General features: G+C 37.9%; 1 protein-coding gene across 6 annotated transcripts in view; it reads left to right on the forward strand.

The window, feature by feature from the left end:
• Positions 1-15090, forward strand: part of ctrip (E3 ubiquitin-protein ligase ctrip) — a 92754-nt gene that overhangs the window by 45368 nt on the left and 32296 nt on the right. For 5 of the 6 annotated variants that reach the window (XM_074090249.1, XM_074090274.1, XM_074090264.1 and 2 more), the window contains exons 6-15: positions 3869-3967; positions 5860-5965; positions 6086-6159; positions 6229-6325; positions 7459-7692; positions 7884-8074; positions 11512-11700; positions 12018-12166; positions 12259-12394; positions 14724-14888. In XM_074090249.1, coding sequence (XP_073946350.1) covers positions 3869-3967; positions 5860-5965; positions 6086-6159; positions 6229-6325; positions 7459-7692; positions 7884-8074; positions 11512-11700; positions 12018-12166; positions 12259-12394; positions 14724-14888 — 1440 coding nt within the window. Of the gene's footprint in view, positions 1-2241; positions 2452-3868; positions 3968-5859; positions 5966-6085; positions 6160-6228; positions 6326-7458; positions 7693-7883; positions 8075-11511; positions 11701-12017; positions 12167-12258; positions 12395-14723; positions 14889-15090 lie in introns of those variants that run through there. The other variant, XM_074090293.1, reaches the window with a different exon arrangement.

Raw genomic sequence — 15090 nt, forward strand, 5'->3', positions numbered from 1 at the left:
TATTTTTATGTATATGATGGGGGGCAAACGAGATAATGTTGATAGATAACGCTCGCTGTTTTCGATCCTTTCGTTAGTAGTTCAGCCATTCGTCAAGAGATGGCTCTACATATTAAAATACTAATTTACCTAAAGCACGATTTTTATAGGATGGGACTTGAGAGAAATCTGGTTTTAACCCTCTAAAACCTCGACACAATAGTTGGCAAATGAGATATTGACCACAACAAGTGCAATATATAGTTCACATAATTACGTACATACAATATACAACATACACATTTCATCATGCACAAATCTATACCACTTTTAGAGTATTAATGAAATAGATAGTGCATTGTCTTAGAATCTAATCGAATTAATAAAATTATTAAATTTTGGATGTAAAAATTTCACATCAAGATTTTTATTTTTAGGTTATCCATTGATGCTTTAATTTACACTCATTTTACGATATTATTCGAGTTCTTTTATTTCAATCGATATACATATAAGAAAATATAATGTAAATACGTTATTTTATACGTGGTCACTTTTTCTTTGGGCTTTCGTAAAAATGTTATCATAAAGCAAGATCGAGTGTCTAGAAAAAAAGTTTAAATTAATTTGCGTTGAAGATGCATACAACTACCAAAACATTATAATTTGATGAATGATTTTCATCATATATGAAAGCAAAATATTTTAAAATTTTCAGTTAAATATAAGCAAAGGAACCTGACCTAAGCAGAGAAGTAGTGTCCAAATAAAGAAGATTTACACCTTGTTTTACTTGATTTCTGTTAACTGCGACAGATGGCTCAGTATGAACTGATACTACCTGGTAATTAAGTATTTTACCACATGTTCTTTTTTCCTGCTTAGTATAAATACAGTTATCTTTATTATGTCTATTTCTAAAATTAACAAACTGTACCGAAGAGAGATTTAAAACAAGTTTTTGGTAAAAAAAACCATTTTTAATACACAAGATTTTTTGCTGACTGTACTTTTTGTCGACTTTACTTGCATTGTCACCTAAACTACATTTGAGAGTTCCTTCCTGCGGAGAATATTGTGTTGTCACTCAATTTACATAAGTATTCCAAATTTCAAGTCAATCTGACTACTGGAAGTTGGTTAAATTTTACTTGCAAGATTTGGCTACAGAACTACAGTACAGACCGACAACGGGACAGGTGAAACTAAATAAAAGCTTGTAAAAACTGACTCTTTGAACCTTCTTTTGCTAAATAAATATTTATGAATCAAAAACACTTTTTTTACGAACTTTAGAAAGTATTGCAACTTAAATTAAAATATTTTACTCTGTTTTACGGCTCATAATTACTTATCTGAATTTTTGATTGTCTCTAAACAGTAAGAGTTGGCCACTAGTGTTTTAGAAAAAATTACTTTATTTGACCTGTTGAATGTTCCCACAAAGTTAACGGAGATCAAAAATAGCACAGAATATACTTTTCATCACTCTTGCTCATAAACAGTGTCGTAACATGCAGGCTACCTTGCTTGCAACCCCCCAAATAAAACCCTCGACCTTAATGTGCTCGTCATGAAACCCGTGGTCGGTAAATGAGTCCTTGCCCATACTAATTTTCTTGTCATGAAGCCCAAGGTCGGTAAATGAGTTTGTTACTGCATGGCGTGCTGCTCGTGCTGGCGTGCTGGTCGGGCACATGCTGCGGATGCACATGGCGCGAAGCTGGCGCTGCTAAGAGCGTGTTCAGCGGTATCGACAATTTCTGAAAAAATATTGGTTTTTCTTTTATAAATATACAATTTTACTCGCAAATGTGATGAAAAACATTGTATGTCGCACGGGCGGTACTAGAATTACGAACATCGACTCATTAAAGCCCTCAGTCTTCGACTTCGGGCTCCTAATAGAATCTCGTTCGTAATTCCTCATTTACCGCCCTTAAGACACAATGTACTATTATTTGTTAGCCCTTAGGAGATGAATTTCTAAAAACCCATCCTTAGTGTTCGTCTACTTATGAAAGGGAAGTCCCGTGCAAAATTCCTTCCTGTCCCCAGTAGTTTTGTGCGTTCTTATGTCAGTCAATAAATCATAATTCACTGAGCTTCTTTTTGTATAAACATGATAATGTTAAAAAATTAAAGGAGGTAGTCACTAAATAACCTTGGCTTCATAAGTTTGTATATTTATTTATATTTGGGGTAGCTTCATTGGCTATTGACATTTAAGTTTAATAAAATAACGTACCCCCATTTGACAGACACATGTTAAAAATACTTGGAGCGACTGCATATTGTAAATTATTCCTAATTCAATCATTTAAGAAATTGTTCTGTCTTTTTTTCTGCGGAAGTGTTCACATACCAGTTATCGTGTGATCAAATAATTTAGAGAAATATCATTTTTATTTCTTTCATTTCCTTCATCTAGTAAAGCCTTGTTAATCAGTGTTGCTGGAAGTTAAATTCAGGGTAAGTTGCCACAAAGAAAAACAAGTGGGAAAAATGTTATTTATTAACTATTTAATTTTCTTACTTCGTAACTATGTTTTTATTACATTTCGAAAATTTCGAATTAACGAAATGTTGTCTGTTATTATTTGACCAACCGTTTAAGCGTGCGGCAAAATAAAGACTTGACTATATGACAAATAGTTCTATCCGTACAGTAAACTCTCAACTGCCTCTCTGTTTGTATTTAATTCCTATGAATAAACAGTGCAAAGTGATAATTGGTAGTTTGATAGAATAGACATACAAGGAAGGGTACCCAACTGTCCGACTCCGATTTGATTTATTTTGTTATATATTATAGAGTAGTCTAAAATAACGGACACGTATTTTTTTTTAGCTGCCCAAACTCAACCTGTTTGTTCACCATTTGTATCTCTCAACAGAAATTAAGAAGGTTTAATCAATTTTCAGTTGAGAACATGACAAAATAATGCCTCCATTATTTTTTCATTTGTATCTCTCAACATATAAAGAATTTTCAGTGAAATGACAAAATCCAATTTTCTTGTTCAAATATAACAAACCAGTAAAATCATCAATTTTCTTGAACAAATCTCTCAACAGAAATCAGAAGGTTTGGTCAATTTTCAGTACTTAGAAGGACATTTTCTCCAAACAGGTTGAGTTTGGGCAGCTAAAAAAAAATACGTGTCCGTTATTTTAGACTACTCTATAATATATATCAAAATAAATCAAATCGGAGTCGGACAGTTGGGTACCCTTCCTTGTTAGCTTAGCGGTAAGAAAATGCTTCCGACTGTAGCCTAGGTGTTTCGGGTTTGAGTAAGGCAGAAAGGCACACTTTAACAGTGAACGAAAGTAGTCTCCTTCAATACGAATATTAACTATAAGCTGGGGTAGCCAGTGTAATGCGTAGTTAACTACATTTTTAAATCTGATTACAGATAACGATTACATGTAGTTTACTACAAGTAGTTAAGATTACAAGTTGTTAAGTAACCTAACTAACCTTAAGTACATGTAACCTAACTACATTAATCAGGTTACATAAGTTATAACTACTAACTACTTTAGTTTGCAGAATAATTTGTTTTGTTTTGCGATCACTGAAGAAATTCAGTCAAATACAACTTGCAAACCGTAAAATGTTAACTACATTTTACGGTTACTTTTTGTAATCTGTTGCTGAGATTACTAAATACAAAATTTAACCGCAATCAGTAATCTGTAATTAGGCTACATATTGCCCAATACTGAGGGTAGCATTGTATTAGTTGCTAACTTTTAGTTTACTAATAATTAGTCAAACGTTTTTTTTTATTGGTTCAATATTACTTACTAGAGATAACATCTAGTATACGAACAGACAAACTAAGTTTACCTTTTGATGATAAAATGATGTATGGTTAATTAGAGCATCGCTGCTGCGACGGGTGCTGCCCTGGGTGCTTGTCTGACGAGGAGAAGCAATACTTCTCAGCGCCACAGACAAGACACATCATCTAAGAGACAGGTAAAGCAATGCTCAAGTAAGTTTAAGTGTTTTGTTCTAATAACTGCATTAGTATAAACTTGTGTACTATATTTTATTTCCATCCAATTTATATAAAGTGTAAGTAAACAAAGACTCCATTAACCCGACCACAGACATGTGAAAACTTAGAAACTATTGCAAAATAATTAATCTGTTCAGTAAATCGATTTTTTTTATCAATTTAATAGATCAAAGTATTTTTGGCCATTTCATTATTTACAATACTTGATTTAATTCCAAAGACTGTTTATTCAATTATAAAAGCAGTAACTATTTTTTAATTTTAAGGTAAGTAAATAGAAATCGCTTATTCAGTCTAGCATTAATCGATTTTATATGAAATGTCTAATTTTCCACCATCTCTACGCTAGTCTATGCTAATACATATAATGTACATGTTTCATTCAAGAAAAAATGACAGATTTTGACAAAGATTTTACAAATGAAAGTTAAATATTAAAATCAAGTGCATTTTGGTGAAAAAAGAAATACCGGCCAAGAGCGTGTCGGACACGCCCAAGATAGCGTCCCGTAGCCAATACGAAAAAATAAAGTAATATTTTTCTGGGGGGTTCGTATTGTGTACGGAATCTTCCAAGTTTAGGTATATTTTACAAGCAATCTTAGCCGTTATAATTTTCTTTGTAAATTTGATATACTTTCTAGCTACCATCCTGAATTTTTTGAAATGTTTACCTATCCAACGATATCCCACATTATAGGGACGGTCGAGAAAAAAAAATCATCCCCACTTTACGTGTATGGGAGTAACAATATACATTTATTTCCACTATAAAAATACCTACCAATACAATGAACATTGAACGTAAACAAAAACAACAGATTATAAATAACCTAGCCTTACAAACAAAAAGTTGGAAAACCCCTGACTTTGTCACTTCAAAGTGTTTAAGTTAACCGATTTTGATGAAACATGTCTACGAACCATCGCTAGAAAACCTGATTACACACACACACACACGCACACGCATACGCATACGCACACGCACACGCACACGCACACGCACACGCACACACGCACACGCGCACGCACACACACAGACACAAACAGATACACAGACACACATAGCGGTCAAACTTATAACAATCAAAACGAACTCAAGTTGCATTTATTATTTGTACATTAATATAATACACGTCAATACGGTATTTGACTATTTTATATATGTTTTATAAATTAAAACTACACAATGCCTGTTATCGAATAGAAAAACAATTTTTAAGCTACCTTTAGAAATAACAAAGTTATAAGGGTTTAAATTCAAGATTAGACAGAGAAAGACATACTGGCATGTGACGTCACACGCCAGTACCGCCATACTTGCTGCATAGAGAAAAGCGTTTGAGAAAGAGACAGGTATATAGATTTTTCAAAAAATCACTATAAATCCAATTTTCAACCGATTTAAATTTTCTCTTCGCTAACACTGTCTGTATATCTATATTTTCATAATAATATTAAGATATGGCAAAATCAGGAGTTGTCAAATACCTTATTCACCAAAGCTAATATTCTAACTACATAGTAGGCGTATTGTCTGTCATAATATTACCTACTGGCTAAGTTTGTTTTGCACCAAGTTACTACGAGTATAACGATAAGCAATGTCAAACCTTTGGCTTCCGGAAATTTACTTGACCGGAGATTTGACAGCTGGTTTGATATTGGTCAGCGTAAGTAACTTGGTGAAACTCAGGGTAAGCAATATTGTATAAGCGTATTTTCGGATAGCAATTAAAAATCAGTACACGTGCGTTTACATGAAATAATTCCTCTCTGTTTGCCTGCGCTTTATTAGGTAATTTGGGATATAGCTAATGTATGTTGGTAAAAGTAAATGTGGTCGCAGGTGACAAGCAACGAGGGCGCAGGCGGGAGCGCGGCGGGCACTCAGCGGGCGCGGGCTCGCGACATGCCGCAGCCGCAGCCGGCGTCCACGCGACGAGACAAACGAGGTCATTTAAACAACTACCAAATAACAAAATAACACTTATCAGTACCATTCATGCATGAAGAATAAATATTTATTCGTCTTACGTACAAGTATGAATAAAATCTGTATTTTCTTCTATCAGGCAAAAACAGTCTGGGTTCCTGTGCGAGTACCGGTGGTGCGTCGAGCCGCTCCCACCCGCAGCCATTAAACACGGTAGGTAAACTGCTATACCGTATGTTTATTTGAAATGTGTGTATATGTATTTTTATTTTTGTGAAACAGGGTGCCGTCGCATCCACTTCGAATACACCGCCGCCATCAGCTTCTGCCGTTTCGATGCCTAATAACGCATCTGATGACGCCAAGCCAAAGAGCAAAGGTAAACAATATTTATGTTAATATTTGCCACCGATACTATATCACAATAGGTACTTACACACGGAACTATTGTATTTTTCACATTATGAGTTCTGTGACACTTGAAATTATTCCGAATTACGCATACTATGTTCGCAGAATATTATTTAAAATAATTTCTATTTTGATGCAAAATAATAAAAAGAAATTGTGCTTTTTAAAAATATAGCAATATCAGTGTCCATTAAATAAAATCCATCGAATACGATAGTTTTTTTTTTTATTGACGCAATGGGTGGAATGGAACAGAGTAGTGACGTGACACAACATTATGGGTAATTATCGCGGTTCATTATTCAATAACAATGAACACTAAGATCTTTTAAAATTTTAAACAAAACTTGCAAGATTTTGTAAACGCGGCTATTTGGAACGCGGCTGCAGCCATCTTGTGCCTCTTGTGGCCAATGCTTGTCAGTATCACTGTCAGTACGAATGCGTCTGCCTTGTATACGTGTTGAGTTTCCGTTGCATTTTCTTTTCATTGTATTCAATATTGTTCATTTATGTTATTATTATTGATGACTTTTGTTACTGTTTCTCGTAGTTTGATGTTATTTTTTGGCAAAGTTGAACGGTCTTAAAAGACTGTTTTGAACTCCCAGAGTCAGGAGTTTGTAATTAGTTTGAGGGATTATTTCGAGCGAGAAGAGAAAACCGTGGCCCGGTGGGCGGAAAACTAGAAAAATATTATTTTTTAAAAAACAATGCAACTTCTCCAACAATAGGCACTAGTAACTCTTAGAGCAATCGATAGTTCACTCGATAAATGGCACATCTCTAAAACTGTCTCAAACTCGAAACGTCACAGAAATCATCATAGGTGAAAAATATTATAATAGACAGTAATGAGAATCGAATGATAGTACAATGTATTTTATAATTAGTAGTGAAAGTTGGAAGTACTTACTCATTAAATTATGAGACTAATGTACTGGTCCTCTGTCATCGAATGTGCCTATCGAAAAATAACAGTCACTTTTGGCGATTCGGGCGACTGCACGGTTGCCGTGATCATATAATAAAACATATAAACAAATTCTATTTTTGATATGGTATAAGTAAACGTGAAAATGGGTTCTGTGTGTTGTGTAGCGTCGTCATCAGCTGAAGAGTGTGGCGGCGGTGGCGGTGGAGCGGGCGGGGGACTGGCGGGCGCGAGCGGCGGTGCGGCGGCCGCGGCCGCGGCCGAGGAGTCCTCCTCCGAGGAGGGCGAGGTCGGCCGCCTGCAGGCGCTGCTGGAGGCGCGCGGCCTGCCGCCGCATCTGCTCGGCGCACTAGGACCGCGCATGCAACATCTGTTGCACAGAACGGTCACCGCTAACTCAGGTAACTAATTCCACTCATTCAATTTATCTTTGGTGAGCTTGTAATTTGATAATGAAATGGCGAAACGGGTTGAGAATATACACGTGGAACTACAATTTAAAAGGATGAAAAAGTTGTTGAATGAAGTAAGTGATGCGGTAAAAATAAGCACCTTCAGCTCAGTCCGATAATGTGAATGTTTGTGTGCGTAGCGGCGTCGAAGGCGGCGCAGCTGCTGGCGGGGCTGCAGGCGACGGGCGACGAGGGGCAGCAGCTGCAGGCCGTGATCGAAATGTGCCAGCTGCTCGTCATGGGCAACGAGGACACGCTCGCCGGCTTCCCGGTGCGACAGGTCGTGCCCGCGCTCGTCAACCTGCTCGCCGCCGAACACAACTTCGATATGGTGAGTTGGTGATCGACTACCTTGCTCAATTTACTACAAACAAAAACATCACGCCTTTTGGCGAACTATCGGATGTATGCGCTAAGGCCGTCGATGTGATTTACAATGTTCGTTTGCTCTTGTTGTTTGCAATAGTAAGTGCTTATCAGTCCTCTATATATATTGGTTTCGATGACGACGACCCTGACTATATTTATTGTATAAAATGTTATGTACAAGTAATAAAAAAAAAAAAAAGATTATCAGTCCTAATATGTATCAAAGTTCAATGTTAGTTAATGATAGTTCATTGAGCGTTAGATCCTTATTCGTAATAAAACAGAAAGTTAACTATATACCTATATTTGTTTTATACTATGTTTATTATTATAACATCATCGAAAAATGTATACTAAAATATATATAAAATACGAATTAAGATTGGTTTTTAGAGTCTTTTTGTATTTTTTTTAGTTCAATTCCATGTTAGTTTTACGGTCATCCCGTAAAATCCACATCGAAAATACAAACTGAAATATAGATACACAGAAAAACCAGAAAAAGAGACCAGCGCTGAGAATTTAACCCAGGTCCTCAGCATTCCGATTCCGATTGTCCAATGGTGGTGTAGGGGTATGGCACGCGGCACGGAATCCTGAGGACCTGGGTTCGATTCCAAGCGCTGGTCTCTTTTTCTGGTTTTTCTGTGTATCGATCTATATTTCAGTTTGTATTTTCGATTAATAAAATACTAGCGATCCGCCCCAGCTTCGTACGGTCAAAGTAAAAAAAACGGCCAATTGTGAGTCGGACTCTCGTACGAAGGGTTTCGTACCTATACAACATTAGACATTAGCATAAAACGGCAAAACGTAAAACTTTAAAACCGCGTTTGCTATATGGGAGCCCACCTTAAATATTTATTTTATTTTAATTTAATTATTTATTTTTTAAGTACGTTTATACAAATAAATATTCTGTGAATATTTAAAGCAACTACCTCTAATCAAGGGCACTTCACACGCATTTTTCAGCTCAATTTCCCAAAAACTACATCCGACCCGCACCTAACCGGGGCGCGTCAACGTAGAGTAAATGCATTTTTTGGTTAGATTGATATTTTTAATTTCGTAATATCTTTTGAATGAAATGTCCGATTTGAATAATTCAAAAGAAGTACACGTATTAAAACCGTCTTGAATGTAAAAATATTTATTTGGATAAGGGTTAATACAAAGGTATAGATAACATGGTCTGATTTTAGTCGTCATTTCTGTCAACTTTTAAAATGTAAAAAAGTAGTTATAGTGACATAACTACAATAGTTGGACATATGGTTTCGCGAATTTTGTTTTTATAGATCTTGATGTATTCATTAATATCGTAAAACATTTTTTTGTTCTATAATCAATAGTTTCCACAGCGCATGCGATGAAAGATGTTTTTGGCAACTTTTTTTACACTTTGAGTTACAGTATGTTACAGTTATTGTAGTTTTAGTACGGAACCTTGATTTTTAGGGTTCCGTACCTAAAGGGTGCCAACGGGACCCTATTATGAGACTCCGCTGTCTGTCTGTCACAGGGCTCTATCTCTTAAGCCGTAAAAGTTAGACACTTGAAATTTTCACAGATTATGTATTACCGTGGCCGCTATAACAACAAATACTAAAAATAAAGTAAAGTTACAAATTACAGGGGCTCGTCATAAAAGAAACGTGTTTTTTTTCAGCGTTTTTTGGTTGCTAGACGTTATTAGCCGTTGCTAAGGCGACCGAGTCGCCTAGCAACGACTAGCTATTTCGGTTGAATATTTACCTTTTAAGTTTGCGATTTTAGTGATGTTTTATAAAAGCTTCGATAATATAATAAAGTGACTCTGATTGTGTGGTTTATTCGTTTTTGTGCAAAATTAATAAAGCAATTTATGAACCACAAACGTCAATGAAGCCAACTTTGATAAAGCGCTCGCCAAATCCACACCATATAATCACTATGTTTACCTATTGTAATTTACACTAAAAAAATCATACTAAGTCATCATCATCATCATCCCAGCCTATATACGTCCCAATGCTGGGCACAGGCCTCCTCTCAGAACAAGAGGGCTTGGGCCATAGTTCCCACGCGGGCCCAGTGCGGATTGGGAACTTCACACGCACCATTGAATTCCTTCGCAGGTTTGTGCAGGTTTCCTCACGATGTTTTCCTTCACCGCAAAGCTCGTGGTAAATTTCAAATGTAATTCCGCACATGAATTTCGAAAAACTCAGAGGTGCGAGCTGGGGTTTGAACCCCACGACCCTCTGTTTGAGAGGCGATAGGTCAAACCACTAGGCCACCACGGCATACTAAGTATTTAACACTATTTACAAGGTTTATAGTACAGTTTAAAATTTATTCACACTAGTCGTGCTTCTTATTATTTAAGTACACAACATACGAAGTCCACTGAATTTCCCGCGCATGAACCAAACTGACAGCTAATTTTTTTATCTGCTGCGGCGCATGGCAAGAGTCTGAAGCGCTATTCAGCCTCCGACAGGTCGACAGCCAAAGAGGATGAGAATTTAAAATTGTTCTTTAATATATCGTAATTGCACCTGTGCTTACATTTTGGTGATTTATTATTATGTATTTATTTATTTGCCAATAAAAAATTACAGCATTACAGTAAAACCAATGCGCTGTATAATTCAAATTATACTTACAATAAAAAACACAAAAAAATATGAGTGATATGTTTTTATTAACTTGTAATGTAATGTAACTAGTTATGTTTGTTCGGGTGGAATTAATATTTTAACTTAAATTTGAAGTGGATATCTTCAACCGATTGAGCTGAAATTTTGCATGCATGTATAAATCCGATGACAATGCAATATTATTATGACGTAGAGCTGATCTGATGATGAAGTTAGATGTTGGTCATAGGAACTCTGTAATAAAACGACACGATCACACGACTGCATCGATTTTGGTCTCATTTGATTCGTCTTGACGACTAGCTACTTTGGTAACCAGGGGCAAAAAGTACCGCCAGCAAAAAGCTTGTATTAGAACTTGTTAACAAAAAATTATTACTGAACTTTTTGTTTTTAAAACATTGTACGGAGGTGCGGAACCCTATCATGCGCGAGTCGCTCGCACTCGCACCTGACCGATTTTTTCTGTTTATAAATATTTGGCGCTTTGTAATAATTTAGCATTCTAATAGTGTTTTTTTTTTATAATCGGTCCAGTTGTTTTTGAGTTAATTCGTAACAAACATCCAAAAATCCAAAGCTTTCCTCTTTACAATATTAGTATAGATATAGACAACAGCTATACGAGTCACGTGGAAAGTAGCTAGGATATGAGGCGATTTTCGGGCGCGTGTCTAAAGATAGTAGAGGGCGGCACCAGAAATTTAGTCTAACCTTAGAATAATAGTGATAGCAGAGTTTTGTCCCGATGCAGATGAATCACGCGTGCCGCGCGCTCACATACATGCTAGAAGCTCTGCCGCGCAGCAGCGGCACTGTGGCCCTCGCCGTGCCCACCTTCCTGGACAAGCTCCAGGCCATCACCTGCATGGACGTGGCCGAGCAGAGCCTCACCGCGCTCGACATGCTGTCCCGCAGGCACTCCAAGGCGATCCTGCAAGCGGTGAGTGTCCCAAGCCTGTCGTAAACGTTGGATCTGTCTTGCCCATAAACACAACACTACCATATTCTATTACCGTTATTTTACTTATATTCATAAGTGTGTGTGATGCCGACTGTACCAACCCCATTTATCTTAACTAAATCCTTGGCGAAACCGTAGCTGGAAAAACTGAACTGCCACCCTGAAAAATAAATTTTCTTGTCTGATAGTTGATGCAGATTTATTAGTCGCTGAATCAAATATACGTGAAACGGACCTGGCTCTCTGTATAAAAGTTTTACATTTACGTACGTTCTCAACAATGTCTTTTTTTGTAGCGCGGCGTGTCTGCTTGTCTGACCTATTTGGACTTCTTCTCAATCAACGCGCAGCGAGCGGCGCTCTCCATCACGGCCAATTGCTGCCAGAATCTTACCCCGGACGAATTCCACCTCGTGAGGGACTCGCTGCAACTTCTTGCCAATAGGTCAGTCTTAGACTTTTACCTTGATAAATATTATTTTATCAGTATGTTTCAGTTTTTTTCCAAGTAAAATAAATGTCAATATTTTTGCGTAGATTGACTCAACAGGACAAAAAATCAGTAGAATGCGTTTGTCTCGCGTTCTCCCGTCTCGTGGACAGTTTCCAGCAAGACCCGGCGCGCTTGCAGGAAATTGCCACTCCAGAACTGCTTACTAATCTGCAACAATTGGTGAGTATAAAGTGCTTCTATTTTAAAGAAATGTCGTAAGACCAAAGGGGTTTACCCTTTTATAGTGCCATTATTACAATTGTTGTCATCTCATGCATTATTCACGCTCTTTAATCACTTTTGCTACAGCTACAAGAGCGCGAGCGACATTGTGGCGTACTAGAAACGTGGTATTATGACATTTGGTTGTAGTGAAGCGGTAACTAAAAAGCGTTTCTCGTCACTTTTACATTTCAACCATAAAGCTGATTTCTCATCGTGAGAGCCTTTCTGTAATGCTTAGAGAATAAATCAGTGATAAAACTAGGGCCTCTTTGGGGAATAGGTAAAGGTTTACAACTCCATTATAGTGCTAATCATGAACACTAATTAGCACGTTCTAAAATGTTCACAGGACTTTTATAATACTTAATTTTGTTACTTTGGGTCATTTTTATTCTGATTTAACTGTGATAAAAAAATGCTTAGATACTTTGAGTGGTTCATACCTATTAAAATTGTTAAGTAGTTAACAAAATGTTTACGAAATTTTATCGACTGACTATATTGTATTTCAAACCAATTTATGAAAAGTGTAAACAAAGACGCCATTAACCCGACCGAGAACCTATTGCAAAATAATTAATCGGTTCAGTAAATCGAATTTTTATGATATCGGTTTGTTTACACTTTTTATATTTTTTTTTATAATAATATAAAAATGAACCTCCAGAACGAAAAAAAAAACGAGACAGAGCAGGATGGCGCTCTACAACACCATTTTGACACGTTTCTCCCACGCATTATTTCTCTGGAATATTAAAGCAATTCGATTCTTTGACCTTGGGAATCGCGAAAAACTTGAGAAAATATGATATTGGGTGTGCACATTTGTTATATTCTTCTTCTTTGTCGTGTCGCTCTTGGCAGAGTGGTCGTGGTCACATTGAGGCGTCCGCGTCGGTGGTAGAGGCGGACACAGCTCTCCGTACGATCTCCCGCCATACCCTTCTGTTGGCAGACTGTCTGGCACAGTCAGATACGCCGTTTCCTACAGCGGCCTTCACTTGATCAGTCCAGCGCATAGGTGATCTGCCGCGCGACCTGGTTCCCTCCACCTTTCCCTGCACGACTAGCCGCTCTATGGAGTCGCCATCCCGCCTGGAGACATGTCCAAAGTACTGCAGTATGCGCGACTGTACTATGGTCGATAGACGCTGTGTGATGCCAAGCTCCTGGAGTATGGATGCGTTGGTGCGGAACTCCGTCCATGATATTCCAAGCATCCTTCTCCAGCACCACATCTCTAGAGCATCCACTTTACTCCTTTGTTATATTAAGCAAAATAAAATCACAAGTTCCAATTTCAAGCCAAAAGCGAGCGATCTATGATCTCTGCCAGTGTTACCATTCAGGGAAAAGAAATCCATTCATTATCCTGCATTGCAGTCTGTAAAGCTCTTTAAGCACTGACCTGCATATTAAATACCTGGACAGGGTCCTGTCGAGTTGTATATGTGCCTATTTGATAATCGCTATTTTTTTCCTTTCCTTCACTTCTTTAAAGCGTTGCCATTCGGGTACGAAATAGTACGAACGTACTATTTAGTAGTCTAACGTACTCTCGTACTCTTCTGCCAAATTGCGTACTATCACAGGCTGACTAAAATCCCAGTACTAACTTCACAGCATATCGTGGCGCAATAGTTTAGCTTTGCATGGCTGCGTGGAATAAGTTTCCTTTGCCTATCTCTGAATGGGTAGAAAAAAAAATGGGTACAAAAAGCTTATATACAACACTGGAGGTTGAACGCCGAACATCCGTTTGCTTGGTTGGGCCATGTATCGGAACGTGAACTCCCTTTGGTCTGGCCTCTGCTCTGGCAACATTGCTTCTTTCTTTTGCTGTGATGATTGGGATGTTTTTGTGCCTACATACATAGATTGTCTCGTAAAATTAATCAAGGAGTGGTGAAACAGTTCCTTAATTTTACGCCATATATAGCTCCTCGGTCAAGCTTACTTTAAATTAAATCGGCCAAGCTTATCAAGTGATAAATCGTCGCCCATCAATTTAGATAAAATGAAGACAAATCTCTAATCTACTTTTTAAAATTACTGAATAAGTTGATACGTGTGGGACTGTAGGTCAACCACCTGTGGGTCGCTTATACAGTCACCTGCATTAATATCTGCCACAGCGGAGCGTGCGAAAATATCTGGTTCGTCCTACCGGCCGTAGAAATAGAGTCGTATCAGATATTTATGCACGCCTTGTTGTATCAGATATTGGTGCTGGTGACTGTATACAGTCCAAGCGAAGTACAAATGTAAGAGTTTGTGTTCGCAGCTGGTGGTACAGCCGGCGCTGATCTCGGGCGGCACGTTCATCACGGTGCTGCGGCTGCTGTGGGTGATGTGCGCCGCATGCCCGCAGCTGGCGCTGGCGCTGCACCAGCGCTCCATCGCCGACACTCTGCTCTGTCTGCTCACCGGCACCACGCTGCACCAGGAGGTAATTATCGCGTTACGCCCGGTTTACATTATTTCAGTAAAATCGTGCCAGGAGCGATACATTACGGGGTCACAATCCAAACGAGTTACACAAGATCGATTGAGCACCGCAGTGTCATGCTACTGGGAAGATTTTACTGGAATAATGTGATCCGGGAATTAAACGTCGATGCCATAGCCTCGTGGTGTTTACGAACTACAAG

This window comes from Choristoneura fumiferana, chromosome Z, assembly GCF_025370935.1.
Source record: "Choristoneura fumiferana chromosome Z, NRCan_CFum_1, whole genome shotgun sequence".
In the NCBI taxonomy this organism is placed as follows: Eukaryota; Metazoa; Arthropoda; class Insecta; order Lepidoptera; family Tortricidae; genus Choristoneura; species Choristoneura fumiferana.